At 48.8% G+C, this 22446-nt stretch overlaps 1 protein-coding gene across 5 annotated transcripts; it reads left to right on the forward strand.

Moving 5' to 3' along the window:
- The first annotated feature begins 1107 nt into the window (after window positions 1–1107).
- ZNF783 (zinc finger family member 783) lies at window positions 1108–21187 on the forward strand. 5 transcript variants are annotated; one of them, XR_004970926.1, is made up of 8 exons: window positions 1167–4101; window positions 7771–8172; window positions 8256–8382; window positions 8522–8650; window positions 14178–14294; window positions 15271–15381; window positions 17250–19682; window positions 20932–21187. XR_004970926.1 is itself a non-coding variant. In XM_036328401.1 (7 exons), exons 1-7 carry the CDS (start codon window positions 4078–4080, stop codon window positions 18059–18061), a joined length of 1722 nt encoding a protein of 573 aa, XP_036184294.1. In that variant the 5' UTR covers window positions 1167–4077; the 3' UTR covers window positions 18062–21187. The 5 variants fall into 5 exon arrangements, 4 of the variants coding, with proteins under 4 accessions (XP_036184297.1, XP_036184296.1, XP_036184294.1 ...); XM_036328401.1 differs by having other exon boundaries at window positions 17250–21187; XM_036328403.1 differs by lacking the exon at window positions 8522–8650 and having other exon boundaries at window positions 1110–4101; window positions 17250–21187.
- The last annotated feature ends 1259 nt before the right edge of the window (window positions 21188–22446 follow it).

A 22446-nucleotide genomic window follows, 5' to 3' on the forward strand; every position in this document is an offset into this window, starting at 1 on the left:
CAGTGGTTAGAGCGTCCACCGGCACAGTGGACAGGAGAGAGGAACAAGATTGACAAGGTACAGTCAACAGCACAAGATGCTTTTTGAAGGCAGGGACCATGTCTTAATCGTATCTGGACTCCCCAGCTCTGAGTACAGGGACTTTGCACAAAGGTGCTCAACTCACATTGCATGAGCAGATGCATGAGGGGAGTTCACAGAACAGGGAACTCAGCATTGTCTGCACAGGGTCGGCTTCAAGGAGGAAGGGGGTTGGTGACATTTTTGGTCTCCCTCTACTAGTAATTTCCCTCGGAAGTTTTACATACTTGGGTGGGGCCACTTTAAAAACTGATACTTTTTCCAAGTAAGGTGCAGCCCTGGAATTTGGGGCCAGGTTAGGAGTGTGGCTTTGAAGCAACAAGGGATCAAATCATTATATGGCATTGTTCATTGTGGAATTCGCAGTGTAACAGACAATTTGCAAATGAGTGCTGAAGGCATTAAGAGGATCTCTAGTGTGGACCCTAAGAAGAAAGATTCATTTGATGTGAGCCCCGAGAAGGAATTTATCTGCTGAGATGGGCTCCCCGGGGCCCAACCGAGGGCCCAACTTTTTTAAATAATAAGAGCCTAGCTGCCATTTGCTGATGGGCTCCTCACGAATGCTGTGTACCAGGGAGAACCTCAGACTGAGCTCTCAGTGCCCGCACTATTCCCAGCTTGTTTGTACCACCTGAGTCAACCTGGTTTCGTCTTCTACCAACGGACTGAGAACTGCCCTGTGCTATCAGAACTGCACAATTTTGATACCTCACATAAGAAGGACCTAATTGAGAACCTCAGTGGGAACTTTCACTATAAAAACAGCCTTCATGCCCTAGCTGGTTTGGCTCAAAGGATAGAGCATTGGCCTGCAGACTAAAGGATCCCGGGTTCAATTCTGGTTAAGGGCACATGCCCAGTTTGCGGGCTCGATCCCTAATAGGGGGCATGCAAAAGGCAGCCAATTGATTCATTCTCATCATTAATGTTTCTATTTCTCCCTCTCCCTTCCTCTCTGAAATCAATAAAAAAATATTTAAAGAAAACACACACACACACACACAAAAAAACAAAAACAGCCTTCATTACCCTAGTCGGGTACTTCACTTGGTTGGAGCATCATACACCAAAAGGTTATAGGTTTCATTCCCAGTCAGAGTACATACCTGGGTTGCAGGTTTGATCCCCTGTCAGGGTGTGTATGAGAGGCAACCCATCAATGTTCTCTCTCTCAAATCAATAAAAAAAACACATATCCTCGGGTGAGGATTAAAAACAAAAAGGGACTCTCTGTCTTGGTGGAAGAGTTTGGGTATTACTTTAGTCTGTGTCTCTAGGCTGAAGCTCCTTTTTGCTCAGATAACACCTTTTATTCTTTACTAGAGGCCCGATGCACAAAATTTGTGCAAGGGGCTCGGCCCTCACAGCCCTCGAAGCCCCAGCTTTGTCCGTCAGGAGGACGTCTGGAAGGTTGTTCAGCTGTCCGGGCTAATTAGCATATTACACTTTTATTATTATAGATTACAGGCTACAATTGTTTTTGATTTACACTAGGAGCTCATCAGAGATCCATCAGACCAATATATTAAGAATTATAAAATACTGGTAAGTTGTGATCTTAGAAAATAAGAATTGATGCCCAATGTAAACAAGAGTTTGTGGGCTTGTTGGACAAAGATTATAAAATGAATGGGAAATGCAGAAAGGTAGAAAATAAAAATTTATACTGCATACAGCATGTTTCATTTTATATTTAGTGATTAACTCTGGTTTTCCACAGTAAGGCTCTTTACAAATAAGGAAACAGGTCTCTTATCGAGTGGTTTATTCAAAATGCCTCGGGGCCTGAATTAGTGGTGGATTTACTTTTGCTGCAAGCCCAGCCTGGAGCTAGAGCTGTGAAGATTCCAGATGATGGCTGACATGCAAGGGAAGACTGGGCGTTGTCAACCTAAGAAATGTTTAAACCTGTAGAGAATTTTTATGAGTGTATTTGAGCCAAACTGACAGTTGCCAGAAAGCAAAATCTTAACATATTGAGAAAATGCTCCAGAGAATGACAGATTTGCACCTTATTTTATACATTACAATCAAAGGAGGAGGCTTAAGGGGTTACATGAAATCCATGTAACTGGACATGATAGATTAGGGAGGTGGGAGAAAGCAAAGTGGAGAAATCTCTGGGATTGGATAAAAAGTAAAATAAATAGACACTTCTTTTACATTTGTGGTTATAGGATAGTTAGCAGTTAACACTATAACAAATCAAGGGGGGTTTTGTGATCTTTTCTCTGGTGCAGTGAGGGGTCCAGAAAAAAGGAAATTACCCTGACATTTCTCTTTTTTTTAATCCTCGCCCGAAGATATGTTTTTATTGATTTTTTAGAGAGGGAGGAAGGGAGAAAGAAATATCGATTGGTTGCTTCCCGTAAGAAGGGTTTTGTGGTCTCTGCTCTGGTGCAGTGAGGGGTCTAGAATAAAAGAAATTACACTGGCATTTCTTTTCCTTTTCTCTTTACTCCTCACTCAAGGATATGTTTTTGTTTATTTATTTTTTAATTTTTAGAGAAAGAGGAAGGGGGAGAGAGGGAAAGAGATCGGTTGCCTCCCATACTCACCCCAACCGGGGATCAATTCCACAACCCAAGTATGTGCCTGACCGGAAATTGAACCTGAAACCTTTTTTGGTGCATGGGATGATGCTCCAACCAACTGAAACCCCTAGCCAGGGCACCCTGGCATTTCACAGATGCAAAAAGACAATAGACAGGCTCAGTTAAAGTTAAAGATTAACCTTTGTCAGGGTATCTCCCCTGACAAAGGTCAATCTTGCCATGATTAGTTTTTGTTAGAAAGTTTTAATTTCAGACCATCCTGTGTGGTTACTTTAGGTCTCAGTTTATAAGGCATACGGAGCAGGCCTTTGCTGAGCTTGTCAGGTTTAGTATGTGGCCCCTTTTTGGTCCACAGTGTGGCACAGAGGACTTCAGGGACACAGTGTGGCACAGAGGACTTCGGGGGTACACTGTGGCACAGAGGACTTCGGGGGTACACTGTGGCACAGAGGACTTCCACAGCTCTGCTCAGGGGCTAGGTCTCAGGAAAGGAAGAGGGGACTGAGGATTCCCAAAGCTGTTTGGGGAAGAGAGGGAAGGCTTTTTTCCCCCTTTTTTCAATGAATTAAATTTTTCCTGAGATCTCTATTTGGTCTGGAAAACTAAACGAGTTTTAGCCTGGCTGGCCGTGGTTCAGTGGTTGAGCGAACGCGGACCTATGAACCGGTAGGTCTGGGTTGCAGGCTCGATCTCCAGTAGGGGGCGGTGCAGGAGGCAGCCCGACAGTGATTCTCTCATCATTGATGTTTCTATCTCTGGATCCCTCTCTCTTCCTCTCTGAAATCAATCAATCAATAAATAGGTTGATAGATTTTAAGAGTTAAAACCTTTATTTTTTCCTGGGCATGAAGTACTATATTCAAACTAATAGTCACTTTGGGTCCATTAGAGGTGTTAAAACGGTGATTCTACATACACTGAGATTCCCCACCGGGGGTTGGGGCGAGGCGGACCTCCCAAAGTTTTGAAGTCACGCCTTTCCCCTGTCAGCTCTCTGGCTCGATTCCTGGGTGGGACACTGGGCTCCCTAAGCCCCGCCATCCTGCAGCGGGTTCGGGGCCGGCCTGGGCCCCGCGAGCTGCGTCTGAGCGTGGCCCGCACCCGCCCGGCGCCCGCCCGACGGTGTCCACTCCCGCGGCCCAGGCGAGGCTGGGTGGCCCGCCCCCCTGGGTGGCCCCCGCGGCCGCCGGGACGCCAGGCTGCGGCCACGCGCGTGCGGTCCTTCGGGCTGCAGGGGGCGCTGTGTGTGCCCGCGGGCCGGGCCGCGAGCGCAGCTCTTGTTTAAAGGGCCGGCGGGGCACGTGGCTCGGACGCAGCTCGCGGCCGCCGGGCTGGGGCTCCGAGGCTGGGCGGCTCCGCTCCGCCTCCGCCGCCGCCAGCGCGCCGCGCCGGGCCCGACAGGCCGCCGGGAGGAGCTGCGAGCGAGGGACGGGCAGCCATGGCCGAGGCGGCGCCCCACCGGGTAAGCGCGGGCCCGCGGACGCCCAGACGGACCGGGCCTCCCTCGTCGGCGTCCGCGTCGCTTTCGGGCCGAGCGACCGGGCGGCCCAAAGGCCAGGCCGGGGGGTGGGCGGCCCGGCGGCGGGGGATCGGCCCGCTTTCCAGCGACACCCACGGTGGCAGGCCTTGCGTTGGAACCGAGTGGCCGACTCCCCATCCATTGTGTCACTGGAGGCCAGCGGCCCGGAGGCCGGCGGTCGGGCAGGGTCTCCAGCCCCGTTGGGCTTTGACAGCCGCGTCTGAGGTTCCGGGAAGGGACCGGCCCAGGGTCACACGCAGTGGAGGCCAGGCCAGGGCTGTGGAATTACATGCCCTTTAAGGGACCCGGTATTCCGCTCGTACCTAAGGCAGAGGTACTAAACGCTGTTTACACGAGAGAGTGGAGGTGGATTTTTATTGTTAAGATTGCTTTATCACATTTTGGAATGTTGGCTGATAATGTTCTGTATGTGCAAGTCAGAGAAAGCAATCCTTTGGCCGTTCGGACACAGTAGAGAAGTGGTGGTGAAGAGCTCTATCAATGGTACCTCCTCTCATCAATACTTGTCAGTGAAGTTTTTTATTTTTCTGGCTGCTTCTCAAGGAGGAACTTTCTCTCCCGCCACTTCCGTGAGGTCTCCCTGAGTGCCCGGGAGAGACATGAGATGGCAGGGCTGCAGGATTGCTGGGGAGAGCTGCAGGTGGCCTTTCTGTAACTACACAGGTGACATCTTCAGCTCCCACCCAGCCCAGCGCTCTTTCTGACGGATCCTATCCACCCTCTTCTTTCCCCTCTGCCCACTTGCATCTCCTGAGATTCCTTAGAAAAGCTCCCAAACAGGACTGATTTGCCCCCAACTTTTGTTAGCCTTTAGGTATCACTCTTGTATTTCTATACAGAATTTTCCTGCTGGAGAAGGAAGGAAGAGCCAGGTTATTTCTCTGCATCCCCATAGATGATGACAGGTGTTCTGTGATTGTTACTGGATGAATGTGTTGTTTAGTCATTCATTCATTCATTCATTCATTCATTCATTCAGTAGGCATTGATTGGGCACCTGCTGTGAGTGAGGCACTCTTAGAAGCTGGGGATACTGTGGGAAGCCACCTATTGTCTTCACTAGCAGAGAGGTGTGGACAAGGAACCCGGAAGGCTGGTGACCCTTGAAGCCCTGGCAAAGGTCAGGGCTGTGCACCCACTGTTAGTCCAGACAATGGTAGCTGAAGCAACTTCCCCATTTATTATTATGTAAATCCTTGCTGATGGGCTAGTCTGCCTGTTACTGGAAATTGCCTGCCTAAGGGCTATGGGTGGATCCCAAACCAATAAAAGGTTGGTGAGGCCTGCGCACCAGTGGAAGTCCTTCCCCTTGAGTTGGACTTACCTGCCTGACCCCCCAGTATTTCCAAATTATCTCTTGTCTCTTCTCTTTCATTTGTGTGCGGCTCCTCTTCCAGATCCTGAACCCTGAACCACGCAGGACGTGGGGGAACAAACATTACACAGATACAACTGTGAATTAGCACCTACACTCATGGAGCTTATGTCCCTGGGGGAAACCATAACCCAGGCAGACACACAGGGTTGTCATAGGTCAGTGATGGCGAACCTTTAGAGCTCGGCGTGTCAGCATTTTGAAAACCCTAACCTAACTCTGGTGCTGTGTCACATATATAAATTTTTTGATCTTTGCAACCATAGTAAAACAGATTTATATTTTTTATATTTATTTTATATATTTAAATGCCATTGAACAAAGAAAAATCAACCAAAAAAATGAGTTTGCATGTCACCTCTGACACGTGTGTCATAGGTTCGCCATCACTGTCATAGGTTATTAGTGCTTGTGCCCTGCCAGCACAGCCAAGGGTTCCGTGAGCCTGAGGAGGGGCTGTGAAGGATTAAATAAGACAGACAAGAGAATACAGCTGGGTCTCAGCAGGTCTCCTCTGCCTGCAGGAGGCTTTATTTTATAGTGAGATCAAAACAGGGGCAGTGGTCAACATGTTTACAATGTTTTTGTGAGTTTCACTTATTTTGGCAGCACTTGCTGCACCTCCCACAGCTCATTAGCTTCCTAGGAACAAACTAGGGAGGGCTATAAGGTTAAGCTTAATGATGCTAAGAGGGCTCTGCCCTCCAAGCTGGGACTTGTTTGTGGCCCTGCCGCAGGTCAGTACGAGGCTTAACCCTAGCTCCCTACGAGTGCTATGAAGGAAGGGAATAACAGGGCACTATTTTAGACGTGTGGGTCTGTGAAGGCCCCTGTGAGGCGATGTCTAAGCTGGAGATTTGTATGAGAGGAAGCCAGGAGGAGAGCTCATGCAAAGGTGGAGGAGTCCAAGGGGGCCAGGGCGGCTGGAGAGCAGTCAGTGCCCAGGAGGAGACAGGTCAGGGAGGTAGGCTGCAGTCTGCTAAGAAGTTTAGGTTTTGCCCAGCCGGTTTGGCTCAGTGGATAGAGCATTGGCCTGCAGACTAAAGGGTCCTAGGTTCCATTCCGATCAAGGGCACATGCCTGGGTTGAGGGCTCAATCCCCAGTAGGGGGCATGTAGGAGGCGGCCAGTCAATGATTACCGTCATTGATGTTTCTGTCTTTCTCTCCCTTCTCTGAAATCAATAAAAATATATTTTAAAAAAGTTTATATTTTATTCTAGGTATACTGGGGAGCTGAGGAGAGTACTGAGGGGGAGGAGCAAGTGGGGAAATGAATTGGGCGGAATTGCAGTGGTTCAGGTGACAGGTGAGGGGGTTTGGACTAGGTGATGGCAGTGGAGGAGGAGAAAAGGGGTGGATTTGAGGTGATTTCAGAAGTCAAAGAGTAAGACTTGTGATTTGACTGAGACGGATGAGTGAAATGGAGGGGCGATATGTTGTTTTGTCATTCCAACAAGGCTTTTAGCAAGATGACCTGGGACTGAGGCCATTGCGCAAGCCTCAGGGAGGCTTGTCATCAGGCACCCAGGTAAGCTGAGGCACTTCAGAAGCTCTTTTCCAAGGCACTCCGGGACCCTGTCAGCACTATTCATACTGCCTTCCTGAGCCAGAACCGTCATACCCTCAACATTCTCCTCACAGTCATCTTAGCCGTATCAGCATCGGGCTCACATTTATTGGGAAGCACAGCTAGACATTGTGCTGAGTGCTTTTTACCAAATTGTGTCATTAATTCTCATAATCATGTCATGTAGGTCCTATTATTAGCTCCCCTTTCTAGATATGGAAGGGACGTTGAAAGGTGTGTAAGAAACCTTGCTCCCCGTCAGCCAGGTGGAGTTGCCAGTTGCACCCAGGCTGGCTGAGCGCAGAGCTCATGTTCTCTGTACCTCATTCAAGGCCTGTCCCTTCATGTTCAGAGGAAGAGACCAAGACCCAGGTAGGGGTCACCTGTCTTGAGACCACAGATACTTCTTTCTTTGGCCATGTTTTTCCTTCTGTTTCTCACTTGCTAATACTGTGGTCCAGCCAGTGTCTCCTGACCTGGACGTGTAACTGATGTCCTCACATCCCCAGCCGACACGGCTGCCTGGCTGCCTTTAGGATCCCAGATGGGGCTTCACCGGGGCAGGTGCCATTCTGAGGTTTCTTTTTGACGTGGACATTTTGGTTGTATCGTTCTGGTAACGTCTCTCCGTTCTCTTGTTGAGTAAAGGCTTCAGAGAGGGACAGACAAACAGGGGACGAAAGGCCTTCGACAACTTCTCCCTCACCCCAGCTGGCTGCTGAGAAGAACTCCTACCTCTACTCCACGGAGATCACGCTGTGGACAGTGGTGGCTGCTATCCAGGCCTTGGAGAAGAAAGTGGACTCCTGTCTGGCCCGCTTGCTGACTCTGGAGGGACGGACTGGGACAGCGGAGAAGAAGCTGGCTGACTTTGAGAAGACGACCTTGGAGTTCGGGAACCAGCTGGAGGGCAAGTGGGCCGTGCTGGGGACCCTGCTGCAGGAGTACGGGCTGCTGCAGAGGCGGCTGGAGAACATGGAGAACCTGCTGAGGAACAGGAACTTCTGGATCCTGCGGCTGCCCCCGGGCAGCAAGGGAGAGGCCCCCAAGGTAAGCTGGGCACCTGGGGTGGGGCAGCCCCCGGGGCTGTGCCTGTAAGTGTGGGTAGGCGTTCATGACAACTGTGGTTCTAGGTGCCCGTGACCTTTGATGATGTGGCCGTGTATTTTTCCGAGCTGGAGTGGGGCAAGCTGGATCCTTGGCAGAAGAATCTGTACAAGCACGTGATGAGGGGCAACTACGAGATGCTGGTCTCCCTGGGTAAGGCCGAGTCATAGCATCTGGCCCTCTGTCTGGGTCTTTGCTTTGGCTCCTGTTCCTCTGGTGTCTCTACATCTGTGCAGTGAACCGAGTGGCAGGTGTCCTGACCCAGCTCTCTCTCTCTCCATTCTGTATACAGATTATGCCATCTCCAAACCAGACATCCTCACTCGGATAGAGAGGGGAGAGGATCCTTGTCCTGAAGGCCTGTGGGGCCAGGAGGAGGGGGAAGAGAGAGAGGCAGCTTGCCCGGGAAGGCCGGACGCTGGTGAGTGGGAGCAAGATGGTGAGGGCAAACTGAACCATGTCCCTGCTCTCCCGGGCTTCCCAGCATGCTGTGAGGCCAGGAAGGGAACACAGGCCCATAACCCAAAGTGGGGCCGCTCTGTCTCAGGCCGGCCCGTCGGGTGGGTCCAGGGATTTTGCCGTAAGAGCCATACGGTTTCTGCCTCTGTGCAAGAGGACGGCGGTCCTCGCCGTACCTGACGGTTGTGGGGACTAAAAGTGATGGCGGGCTTTGCAAAGCCGAGCATTCTATGGTAAATAGGAACTTGTTACTAGCAGTACTACAAGTAGCAGCAGCATTATTGCCACCACCTCCTGGCTCCCAACTGTATCACCTGCAGCTGTAAGGCCTGAGCTGTACCGGCTTCCCTTTGGGGAAATGGACCCTCTCGCAGGAGCCCGGGGCTGATTTCATCCCCACAGCTGGTATATACAGGACAGTGGTTCCAAAGTTGATTGCATATCAGAATCTTCTGGGAAGCTTTTTAAAAATAAAATTTAAAAAAATAAGTGAAAGTAGAGAGAATAGTACTTTCCCTCCAGATGATCATCCCCCAGATTCACCAGTGATCAAAAGTTTGCCACATTTGCTGTGTCCATGTCTTTCCCCCCAAAACATAACCAAAGTACCCCTGTCTCTGGCTTCTGTCACTTAGCATGTTTTCAAGGTTCATACATGTTGTGCTGAGTATCGATACTTTCTTTTCTTCTTATTGTGGTCACATACACATAACATAAAATTTACCATCTTAACCGTTTTTCTGTGTGCAGTTCAGAGACATTAAGTACATTCATAATGTTTGCAACTATCACCACCATCCATCTCCAGAACTCTTTCATCTTGTAAAACTGAAACTCTATACCAGCGATTTTCATCCTTTTTCATCTCATGGCGCACACAAACTAATTACTAAAATTCTGTGGTATACCAAAAAATATATTTTTTGCTGACCTGACCAAAAAATATGTATAATTTTGATTCATTCACACCGATAGCTATTGTGTTGGTGGTAGTTGTCATTTTTTTATTTTCTTTTTAAATCCTCACCCGAGGATATTTTTTAGGAAGAATGGAAGGGAGAGGGAGAGACAGAGAGAAACCAATGTGAGAGAGACACATCGATTGGTTGCCTCCCACATGCCCCTTACCAAGGCCAGAAGCCTGCAACCGAGGTCCATGCCCTTGACCGGAATCAAACACGGGACCCTTCAGTCCACAGGCTGACGCTCTATCCACTGAGCCAAACTGGCTAGGGCAAGTTGTTGTCATTTTTTTATTTGACAATCTAAGGAAAAAGAGTTCAGTGCCCCTGATCAAATTGTCAGGTATTGTATGTTTTAAAAGTTCTTGTGGCACACCAGCTGAAAAATATTCTATACCATTAAATAATAACCCCATTCTGCCCCTTTCCCAGCCCCTGGCACTCAACAGTTCTATGATTTTGATTACTCTTGAGTACCTCATATAAGTAGATTCATACAGTATTTGTCTATTTATGACTGGCTTATTTTTTAAAAAATATATTTTATTGATTTTTTTTACAGAGAGGAAGGGAGAGGGATAGAGAGTTAGAAACATCGATCAGCCGCCTCCCACTGGGGATGTGCCTGCAACCAAGGTACATGCCCTTGACTGGAATCGAACCTGGGACCCTTCAGTCCGCAGGCCGACGCTCTATCCACTGAGCCAAACCAGTCAGGGCTATGACTGGCTTATTTTATTTAGTATAATGTCCTCCGGGTTCATCCCTGTTGTAGCCTGTGCTGAATGTCTTTCTTTATATATTTTTTAATATTTTTTTAATCCTCACCTGAGGATATTTTTCTGTTGATTTTAGAGATATGGGAAGGGAGGGGGAGATGGAGAGAGAGAGAAACATTGAGGTGAGAGAGACCGATTGGTTGCCTCTTAACACTAACCCCAACCAGGGAGTCAGGCCTGGGAGTTGAGCTTGCAACTGAGGTACATGCCCTTGACCGAAATCGAACCCAGAACCCTTCAGTCCTCAGGCCGACATTGAGCCAAACTGGCTAGGACAATTTCTTCCTTTTTAAGGTAGAATAATATTCTATTGCATGGATAGACCACATTTTGTTTATCTCTTAATCTATCAATGTACACTTGGGTTACTTCCATGTTTTAGCTCTTGTGAATAATGCTGCTATGTTCATGGATGTACAAATATGTCTTCAGTACTCTGCCTTCAGTTCTTTTAGGTATAAACTCAGAAGTGGAATTGCTGGATGATGTGGTAGTTCTATTTTTATTTTTTGAGGAGCCACCATACGGTTTTCCACAATGGCTGTACTGTTATTTTCTGTTGTTTTTTTAAATAGTAAACGTCATAATGAGTGTGAAGTAGTATCTCATTGTAGTTTTGATTTGCAGTTCCCCAATAGTGATGCTGAGAAACTTTTCATGTCCTTATTGACCATTCTCATTGACTTATTGAAATATTTCCTTTGGAGAAATGTCTAGTCAAGTCCTTCACCATTTTTGAGTCAGGTTGTTTCTTTGTTGTTGAGTTTTAGGAATTCTCTATATACTCTATATATTAATCCTTTATATGATAGATGACTTACAGATATTTTCTTCCATTCTGTGTATTGCTTAATTATGTTGATAGTGTTTTTTAATGCACAAATTTAAAATTGTTCACAAAGTCTAGTTTGTCTGTTACTTTTTTTAATGGATTCTACGTCCTTTTTAATGGTCACTATTTCTTTAAGTTCTCACTGAGATTATCCATTCTTCCTCTAAGGTCCTTGAGCATCCTTATAACCATTGTTTTAAACTCTGTATCTGATATTTTGGTTTCTTCCATTTCATTTTATTATTTTTCTGAGCATTTCTCTTGTTCTTTCATTTGGGGCATTCTTCTTTGTCTCCCCATTTTGTGTCTGTGTATTAGATAGATCTGCTATGACTCCCAAACTTGATATAATGGCTTTATGATGAAAGTGTCTTATTGCTGTCCAGTGTTTCTTTTGTGGCCTGTGCCTTTAGTGTCATATCCAAGAAATCATTGCCAAATCCAGTGTCCTGAAGCTTTTGTCCTGTGTTTTCTTCTAAGAGTTTTATGTTTTAGATTTTGCATTTAGGCTTTGATTCATTTCAGTTAATTTTTACACGTGGTGTTAGATCAGGGTCCAACTTCATTCTTTTGCATGTGGATATTTAGTTTTCTAAGCCACATTTGTTGAAAGATTGTTCTTTCCCCATTAAGTGGTCTTGCCACCTTTCTCAAATATCATTTGACCAGATATGTGAGGGCTTATTTCTTGGTTCTCTATTCTATTTATTCTGTTTATGCCAGTACCACAATATTTTGATTACTGCAGCTTTGCAGTAAGCCTTAAAATCAGGAAGTTATCCAATTTTGTTCTTCTTTTTCAAGATTGTTTTGGATATTCGGGGTCCCTTGAGATTCCATATGAATTTTAGGATGGATTTTTCTATTTCTGGAAAAAAAAAATGCCATTGGGATTTTAATAAGAATTACATTAAATCTGTAGATTACTGAGGGTGGTATTGACATCTTAATAATAAGTCTTCCAATCCATGAACATGGGATGTGTTTCCACTTATTTATGTATTTACAGTAATCTCCCCTTAATCCACTGTTTTGTTTTCCATGGTTTTAGTTACCTGCAGTCAACCGCGATCCGAAAATATTAAATGGAAAATTTCAGAAGTAAACAATTCATAAGTTTTAAATTACGTGCCATTCTGAGTAGCGTGATGAAATCTCGCGCTGTCCTGCTGCATCCTGCCCAGGATGGAAATCATCCCTTTGTCCAGCGTATCCACACTGTATATGTTTCCCACCCGTAAGTCACTTAGTAGCCGTCTTGGTTATCAGACCGACCATCAAGGTATCACAGCGCTGTGTTTAAATAACCCTTATTTTACTTAATAATGGCTCCAAAGCCATTGACATAACTTTTATTATAGTATATTGTTATAATTATTCTATTTTATTATAGTTATTGTTGTTAATCTCTTACTATGCCTAATTTATATAGGTATGCATATGTAGGAAAAAACAGAGAGTGTTGAGTACTACCTGTGGTTTCAGGAACCCACTGGGGGTCTTGGATATATTCCACATTGATAGGGGGGGCTAATGTAGTTTCTTTCAGCAATGTTTTGTAGTTTTATTGTAAAAGTCTTTCACTTCCTTTGTTAAGTTATTCCTAAGATATTTTTTATATGATTATAAATGGACTTGTTTTTGTAATTTCCTTTTCAAATTGTTCATTAGTGTATAGAAATGCAACTGATCTTTTTATGTTTAGTTTTATTATCCTGCTAACTTGCAGCATTCATTGATTAGTTTTAACAGTTTCTGTATGGAATTTTTGAAGTTTTCTATATATATGTTCATATCATCTGTGAACAAATAATTTTTTCCTTTCCAATTTAGATGCCTTTTATTTCTTTTTCTTACCTAATTGCTCTGGCTAGAACTTCCATCACTTTGTTGAATAAAAGTGGTGAAAGTGGACATCCTTGCCTTATTCCTAATCTTAGAAGAAAAGCTTTCATTTTTCACCATTAAATATGATATTCGCTGTGGGTTTTTAATATATGGCTTTTGTTATGTTGAGGTAGTTTCCTTCTGCTTTTGTCAGGTAAAGGTATATAATTTTATCAGATGCTTTTTCTGCATCAATTGAGATCATCTTGGGACTTTTTCCCCTTCATTCTGTTAATATGGTGTAATCCATTGATCTAGTTTCATATGTTGAACCATCCTTGCATTCCAGGAACAAACTCCATTTGGTCATGATGTTTAATCCTTTTAATATGCTGCTGATTTTGTTTTGCTATTTTTTTGTTGAGGATTTTTGCATCAATGTTCATAAGAGATATGGGTATGTAGTTTTCTTGAAGTGTCTGTCTGGCTTTGGTAACAGTGTAATTTTAATGGTACCTCTCATTATGAGTGTGGTTGCATATCCTTTTATTTGTTTATTGGTCATTTAACTTCTTATTCTGTGAAATATTTGTTCATATGTTTTGCCTTAGGAAGCTTTTAAAAAATATAAACTTCCTAGGCCCACCCAGATCTACTGATGAGAATCTTGGGGGTGCTCCCTAGGGGATCCTTATATACCAGCCTGGTAGAGGACTTGGGATTGTGAACCATGGTTGTAGTGTTCTGAGCCAGGAGTCCTGAAAAAGCCAGATCTGTGGCCCTGTTGTGTGACCTGCCTGGTACTATCAATAAGATACCGTGCTGTCCTGTTCCCTTTTCTCATACATGCAAGCTTTAGCCTAGAACAGTGGTTGCCATCCTTTTGGACCTCATGGACCACCAGTTGCTGGCCTAGAATGTAGTCACTAGATGATCAGTGAAGTCCACTTAATTATCATACCCTGTGTTTGACCTGATGTCCCAGGTCCCAGTGGCTGCATCTAGCCAGTTCCCAGAGGCTCTGGCTACCTGGGGAACTCTGTGTTGTTCTCGGTGTCACTGATTAGCGTATCCCCACTCTCCCTCCAGTTCCAGAGCACATTCCCAGCCCAGTCAGGTCTGACCAGGAGGGTCCAAATGAAAGGCAGGCCCCCGAGCACCAGAGAGACTCAGGAGCAAGAATAACTCCACCTGGAACAAGCACGGGTGAGTAAGGGCTGTTAGGTGGCAGTGTGACTGGCATCCCAGCAACAGTACCAGCCAGTGGTACTGAGAAGAGGGTGGGGGAATGGCTGGGACCAGCTGGGCTGAGTGGGACAGGCTTCCTAGAAAAGGCACCACTGAGGCGGGCCATAGAGGAAGTCAGTTTTCCCGGGGACGGCATTTCAGCAGGAGAAAATAGTCTGAGCAAAGGTGTGGGTTCCTCAGGTGTGTTGGGGCCAGACACACTGGTCTGTCTGGAGTGAGGGGAAAGGCACAGAGGGCAGGTAATAGACTGCTTATGGTGGGTTCCTAAGGGGAGGTATGTGTCATACCCCTAGCATGGGGCCAGCCTGTGTGCTCGTCAGTACCTGTCGTCTTTCTGAAGGCCTGTGAGGAGCTCTGTGGCTTTAGTCACCTTTCCAATGTTCTCTGTCTGCTTCTTTTAAAGGAGACTCCTGCCATCCTTTACCAGAAATGAAATATAATTCAGAGGGCATTAGCCTAGGGCTTGACAGATAATTCAGAGCCATTTTCTGTCTTCAGACTGCGCTTTGCTGCCTTGGCCTTCTCTGTGTCTCCTTCCTGCTGGCCTGGCTTGTCAGACTCGGGGTTCTCTCTCCGGTTACTTCTGTGCCTCTCCCCCACTGAATATGGCCTCCCTGAAGTTGAATATGGCCTCCCCTCCCTTCCCTGTTTCCCTCCTTCCTGGCCACTGACTGTATAAGGAGAGATAGGACCCTCTCATGGTCCCTGTCTGTTGCAGACCTGGCACTGTGCCCCAGGGGCCTCCCCAAACCCTCTGTCCTTTAGAGGCCCATCAGAGTGACAGATGCCAAGGGACCAGTTGTTGGCACTGGGGAGCATGGGGCTCCTCTTCCTGGCAGGTGCTGGAGCATAAGCAGGGCCTGCTGGGAAACGGCTGTGTCACCCTGCAGGAGCCCGGTGTCGGGAAAGACCCTCACAGGATTCTCTCCCACAGGGCCCCCAGCCAGTACCAGCATTTTGTCCGCAATTAAACTGGAGGAAGATTCTTCAGATGGGGAGTCCCCTGTCTCCCCTCCTAGGGACATCCTGCCCAGCATGGGGCTAGGTGAGTGAAGGGAGAAAGCCCTGTGGCCACTGCAGAGCCTCAGAGGAGCTCGGAGTCCCTTTGGGAGTGGGCTGGGGGTTAGCATGATGAGACCTGCTGGGTTTCCTCCTGAGGGGTCCCTTCTTCATCCCCCAGGTTTTACTTCCCTGGGGCTCTGGGGACCCAGAGCCTCTGTGGTCTGGTCTTCCCTCACTGTGGTCCAGCCTGACTGGAAAGTGCTGCTGGGAAACAAGCTGCATGTTGCCAGGTTTGTGGTCTGGTGACAGAAAAGCCTCATGGCCACCTAGGAGTGGCCCAGGCTAACAGCCTCCAGTAAGTCGCAGCTTGTGTGCGGTTTAAATTTAGTTCCCACTTAGAGTCTGTGTATTTTTTGTAAAACGGCTGACACCATGGTGAACAAGAAAAAGAAAGTGATTATTGCCTACTCTGGCCTTGGGCAGGTTTTCTGTCCCCATAGAAAGGGATCCAACTCTCCCCTGGTTCCATCCTGGTATCCGCTTCAGTGGAAGGCAAAGGTGAGATTTGGATCCACCGCAGGGTTGTGGCCTGGTGGGACCAAGCTACAGATGGGCTCACATGAAGGGATCTGGGGCTTTGGCCTTCACTAATCCCTAAGTTCAGGAATTCCATGGTAGCCCATTAAATGCAACACCATTTTACCCCAAAGTTTAAATGATTCTTATGGATTCTATGGTTCTGTAGCTGTAGGACTAAATTAATACCAGTGGGTTATTTCTAACAAGTAAAGTTCTGTCCTGAGATATTTGTGAGGGTTAGGGGGGAGCTTCAGGGAGCCATCGGGTGCTGTCCCTGGAGGTCCACCATGGAAGGGCTCCTGAGTGCACTGGCCTCCTGGCTTGTGGTTTAAGTTCAAGCTTCAGCAAGAATAGAAATTTCTCTGGTCCTGGACCTTGCAAGTTGCCTGTAGAGGGCTAAAGATTTTCATTTTAATGTGCAGAGGTCAGGGTTCATGGTCACCCTTTGAGCAGACCTTGTGGTCTAGCAGCTGAGGCCACCAGGTGCTGGGGGAGATTAGAGAAGAGTGGTGGGGGCTGACTGCAGAGCAGACGAGAGGTGAACAGCAATAGGAGGGTATAAAGGACGCACAGTGTTCCAGGCAGGGCTCCGTAGCCAGGACCCTCCTTAACTAACGTTAGGGACCCTTGGGACCTGCTGCCCCAGACCCACCCTTTCACTGCTGTGTCCTGGAAGCTCTTTTGCCTAAGTCCCGTCTTAGAGTCAAGTGTGTGATCCACACTGAGGCCCTACCCGGAAGCCCCGATCCTCGTGCCTCCTGCCTGTCACCTGTGTGTCACCGAGATCACAGGCGCTCATTTGTGGATTTGTTACACAGATACGAGTAGCTCAGTGTGGCTAAGGCATACAGCACCTCCAGCCCTGAGGCCTCTGACCTAGTAAGGAGGTAGGCAGGGCCCATAAGGCTAATTGTCTTTCAAAGATTGAGACTAAAGTCATCAGAAGTCCTGGGGGTCCTGCATGGCCAGCAAATCTCAGGGTTCAGGGTCTCTGCCTGTCTTTGTCTCCTCTTCATTTTCCCACCTATATGTCTCCCACTGGTCTGACCTCCTGACTCCCTGGTTTTGCAGCTCTGTCTCTTTCCTGACATTCTAGCTTGGCCTGCAGGCAAGGCCAAGTGACCAACAGACTGGGTGGCATTAGGAGGCAGTCCCCGTGGGTGGGGCTGAGCGAGAAGGTCCCCTGCTCCCTGTGGTGAGCCCTGCAGGAGAAAAGAGTTTAGTGAAGGCAGGAGGGGGGTGCCTGTGAGGCTGGATCTGTGCCAGGAGGGCCAGATTAGGGCAGGGGTGGGGGGTGGTCCACAGGAAATCAGCAGAGATTCCTTTTGGCAGGTGGTGCTGGAGGTGTGGTCATCAAGACGGAGGCACAGTCCGAGGACGAGATGATGCCCGAGCAGCTCTTCCTGGGGAAGCCCCCCGGCCAGACCCAGAGTGCAGTCCCCAAGGGGCCCAAGAGCAGGACTGGGGGTCCCCGCCAGCTTCATGCCCAGGGAGTGCCCAGGGTGCGCGCTGGGGACCCTCGGCCTCGGCCGGCAGGGGCGGTGGGGGAGGTGCCCCGCATCCTCCCTCGCCGGCGAGAGCGGACCTTCCCCTGCCCCGACTGCGGGCAGAGCTTCCGCTTGAAGATCAACCTGACCATCCACCAGCGGACCCACGTGGAGGAGCAGCAGCGGCAGGCCCGGGCCAGCTCGCCCAGCGGGTGGGGGGAGGCCCACTCCGCGCTGGAGCCTGGGGAGGTGGTGGTGTCCGGGCCCGTCATCCGCTGGCTCCCCGAGGAGCCCGAGGGCCGCCGCGCCCTGGCGGGCCGGTCCTTCGTGGGGCGGAGGCCGGCGGCCAAGGTGTACCACTGCAGCGAGTGCCTGCGCTTCTTCCAGCGGCGCAAGAGCCTGCTGCTGCACCAGCGGCTGCACACGGGCAACAGCCAGGGCTGGCCGGCCTGCCCCTACTGCGGCAAGGCCTTCCGCCGGCCCTCGGACCTCTTCCGGCACCAGCGCATCCACACCGGGGAGCGGCCCTACCAGTGCCCGCAGTGCGGCCGGGCCTTCAACCGGAACCACCACCTGACCATCCACATGCAGACCCACGCGCGGGGCCAGGCCTGCCCGGGGAGCCCGCCCCGGCCCGGCCACTCGGAGGAGGGCTGACCCGGCAGGAGCCCGGGCACCGGCAGGACCGTCTCTCCGCCTGTTGGGCCCTGCCCCTCGGGCCTGACGCTGGCTCCTGGTTCTGGGATGGCTTTGGAGAGAGCTTTTTCTTTTCATTCAAATGGAAGCAGCACCCTTCTTGGTGACAGTGTATGAGCGACACAGTTGCTTCCATTCCTGTCTCCTCAGTTTGTTACTCTTCGCTGCCTTTTCTACATTCCTGACTCACAAAGGACCCCCTCAGGCTTAGGGGTGTCTCGTTTTGGGTGGGGGCCTTTGCGGATTCCATGGACGGGCACGTGGACCAGGGATCACGGTGCTTTCAGTAGAGGCGATGGAAACATTGAGGTCCTGGGGTGTTGATTGTACATAGAGGACTGGGGCCCGCTGTACGTGAAAAACAGCAGAGCGGACAGGCAGCCTGAAGAGTAGGCCCTGGAAGTTAGGCTTTTCTACTTTGTTACTTTGAAACTTTTTTTGCCTCCTTAGGAAGCTTTTCTGGTGCTTTTGTAAGAGTTGTGTGTGGTTGCCAAGGGGACCACGAGCCGCTGGGCGGCAGGACTAATCTGCCACCTGCCTCTGCGTGGGGACCGTAGGGCCGGGTCCAGACCAGCCTGGGTGTTGATGGGATGCCTTGGCTGCTGCCCTGGAAACCAGGTGTCTTCCCAAGTGTGTGTGCCTTGGCCCAGAGTGATTCCTGTTGTTCCTGGGCCTTCCTGTAGAGGGGGTTGATTGACTTTGGTTATCAGTAGAGAAGTGGAAACTGAAGCCCAGAGTAGATGATGTCCCCATGGTCTCAGTGTTCAAGGGTGTGCATGCTCCATGCCCATAGGTCGCCACAAGGGGAGGGGGGTGCCTCAGGAAGCAAGCCCAAGAAGCTCCTTCTGAGCAAAAGGTCCAGGTTTGGGTGAGGCTGGTCAGCCAACTGGGTGGTTTGTCATGTTAAAGGAGGGGGCTGTCTCCAAGAACTAGGGCCTTCTGCAGCGTTCGACCAGGAGACCTGGATTAATTTGTTCACCACCTCCAGCCTGGTGTTCCTCATTTACCCCAGTGCATCCTACCTCACCTTAGGGTTGTCAGGGTCATAATAGACTAAGAGGCAACCAAATAGGAAGCCTGGTTTCTTCCTTCCTTTCAAGTTCTGGGCCGCTTCTCTCTTCTGTGTTGACCTCCAGCCCAGTCTCTCAGGATCCATCAGGAAGAGCCTTTATTTTGTGAAGTGAGTGGAAGGTCAGGTGGGTGCAGAGTGGGGTGAGTTTCTCATTGGGTTTTATCCGCAGGAGCGCTTGGTATTTCAGTGAAACAAATTCTTACCAAAGCAGAGAGTCAAACTGAATGCTCAGGCAATAGCATCATGCCTCATGGAGAAGTCTTGACAGCAATGAGCTCCTTGTGCCTCTTAAATCATACCACTCTGGGTGCTGTCTCTAGACCAGCCCTCCAGTTGGGTGATTTTGAAGCTTGGGTGATGGGTCCTCAGCTGTTCTGATTGTCTTATTTGTCTAGCACTATGTGAAGAGGACTGCATCCAGGTGCCTGGGTCCCTGGCTGTGCCCTCTCAGACTGTACATGAACAGAGTTTGGGGCAGATGGTAACATTGCCATCATCTCTAGGGCACAAGTGAGTATACAAGTCAGTGACAGCTCAGCCAAGCTCCCCTGGGCTTGGGAAGAAGAGGTGCCACTGTTTGTCTATACTGGTAGCCCTCACCCCTCTCCAGGGGCCCCACAAGTCTGGGCAAGGCTGTCAGCAAGTGCTCAAACAGGATGTGGTGCAAGTGTAGCTGCTCTGATCTTAACCCTCAGCTGCAAGAGCTGGTCTCAGGTGTTTCCCTGGGGATGCCTCAGGGCTAAGAGACGCCCTGTGCCAATACTGGTATCCTTAGAAGCCAAACCGTGAGAAATTGCAAGGCACCTACGCCCCCTTCTTCCAAAGCAGTAAATGTGCTGGATGCCAGGCAAGGCCTTGTGAGTTCTGACACCCAGTAGGTGTTCAAAGAAAGTTGTGCCTCCAAAATGAGTCAAGGGAGCCTGTGTGTTGCAGGAGCAGATTGGACCTCAGGGACTCCAGAGGCTGGAGCCTGGTATGGCCTTATGCTCACTCCCAGCTCTGGGTCTTGGCTTCCTCATTTGTAAAACAAAGAAAGGTGGGGTGCTGGTGTTAAAGGCCCTGAAGAACTGATGGTGGCAGTTCAGTTCCTTGCCTCAGTCTAGAGTCAATAAATATATTGGACTAATTGAGTGCGTGCACATGACCTGGTTCCTGCTCTCTGGTACAGACAGCTGCGGTACAGGGCGGTTTCTGGGTGGGATGCTCCGCACTAGCACAGGGACTCTGCTGCTGCTCACACCTGCCAGGTTTCCCACAGCACACTGTGTGTGTCTGTTTGCGGGGGAGGGGAGGAGGATGCTCTAGAACACTCACAGACTGAACTAGCACTTGCTATGTATCAGTGCCCTGGGAAGTTTTCAGGACTCAGGTTTCTCACTCACTTTGTTTCTCCTGCTGGGCTGTGTCCCTGGGTGAAGTGGTTGGTTAAGTAATTGACTAAGCTCATATCACTTGTGTGGTATAGCTGCGATTCAAATCCTTTACACTCTTCATTTATTGTGGTAATGCTTTGTTAGTTCATCTTATATTGCCTCTGGGTCTTGGTTCAAGATTCTTCCCATGGGGGTCCTGTGGAGTCCAGCGTCTGCTGTCTTTGACAGTCTTCCAGGTGGGCTCTGTTTGGGGGTCTGACCAATGAGGCCTTTGGGTGCCTGGAAGAAGTTTCCCCCTATTCCAGAGCATCCTGACCTACCTGTAGCTAGAAATGGCTCTGGACCCCTCTCCTGATGGCTGACTCACCTCCTTATGTCTAATACAGGAATGGCATATGGGGAGGCTCAATTCCAATCTGCAGAGACCTCCCTTCTGGCCATCTTGGCTGCCATTCAGCCCATGGAAAGAAGATGAAGTCCCAGGCACTCTGACTAAAGAGCTTGGAAGGATGGATGGACAAGGACAGCTGAAGAAAAGAGAAGCTGGCGACTTTAAGAAAACCTTGTATAGAATTGTACACTTAAAGCCTATATGATTTTATTAACCAATGTCACCCCAATAAACTCAATTTAAATAAATGACCTTTTAGTTCAGGAACCAACTGCATGGCAAATGGGCTGTGCTAGGGAAGATATTGCAGAGGCGTCTGGAGAACATGGAGAACCTGATGAGGAACAGGAACTTCTGGGTCCTGCGGCTGCCCCCGTCCCTGGCAGCAAGAGGTACCAGGAACAGGAACCAAGTAGAGGTGGATGATCCTGCTTGGATTCAACAAGCGCCTTAGACTCAGTGGAGGGAGAGCTCGTAGCTCCAAAGCCTGACCTCTTGGCTCCTAATTTCAGTAACCAGTTGACTTTAAAGGACTTAAAAAATGTCAGAAGAGCCCAGCTTGTGTGTTTCAGTGGTTGAACATAGACCCATGCACCAAGAGGTTGCTGGTTCAATTCCCAGTCTGGGCACATCCCCATATTGCGAGATTGATCCCTAGTCGGGGGTGTGCAGGAGGCATTCGGTTGATGTTTCTCATTAATGATTCTATCTCCCTCTAAAAAAAAAGTCAATGAAAGCATTTTTTTTTTTTTTTTAATTTCAGAAGATGCCCAGCCAGTGTGACTCAATGGTTGAACATCGAACTATGAACCAGGTCACAGTTCAATTCCTGGTCTGGGCACATGCCTGGGTTGGAGGCTCAAACCCCAGTGTGAAACGTGCAGGACGTAGCCAATTAATGATTCGCTCATCATTAATATTTCTATCTCTCCCTCAATCAATAAAATCAATAAAAATATTTTTTTTAATGCCAGAAGAAAAGTGGGACACAGCAGAAAGATCTGTGGCAGGTGGAATGGATATGATTGTACCTATTACTCCAGAATGACCTCTGAGGATGAGCCTGGCTTAGGGAAGGAAAATCATAGATGTGTCTGTACCAGGAGAGGAGACCAGAACCCAAGAGCCCTGACCTTGGATCCTTTTAGCCACTGGTCCCGGCCTTTTATCTGAAGCAAACATAATGAAAATGCATTGCTTTTGACCAACAGTGCCCTCTTATTTGGGAATGGGGAGTAGAGCCTGAAACTGATTTGAGCTATTTCTTGAAATGGCTGTAACTCATGTTGGTGTGGGCACATTCAGGTGCCTATGACTGCTGAAGATATGACTATGAGTCTCAGGACCTGGAGACTGGCAGGAAGAACTCTCCCAGCTTGTAAATGAAGGGGAACCATGAGACATCCGTGTCCCTGGGTAAGAGGCTGGCCCTAAATCCTTGGTTTTCTTCCTTTATTGAATCCAATGAGCCTTGTGGGTCTGAGTGCTGGCAGCACTTTGAGATCATTTA

This window comes from Myotis myotis, unplaced genomic scaffold, assembly GCF_014108235.1.
Source record: "Myotis myotis isolate mMyoMyo1 unplaced genomic scaffold, mMyoMyo1.p scaffold_m19_p_11, whole genome shotgun sequence".
In the NCBI taxonomy this organism is placed as follows: Eukaryota; Metazoa; Chordata; class Mammalia; order Chiroptera; family Vespertilionidae; genus Myotis; species Myotis myotis.

Coding starts and splice junctions, on each gene's coding strand:
- ZNF783 (XM_036328401.1), top strand. CDS start 4,078: ATGGCCGAGGCGGCGCCCCACCGG. Junction 8,173..8,255: donor GCAAGGGAGAGGCCCCCAAG/GTAAGCTGGGCA, acceptor CTGTGGTTCTAG/GTGCCCGTGACCTTTGATGA. Junction 8,383..8,521: donor CGAGATGCTGGTCTCCCTGG/GTAAGGCCGAGT, acceptor TTCTGTATACAG/ATTATGCCATCTCCAAACCA.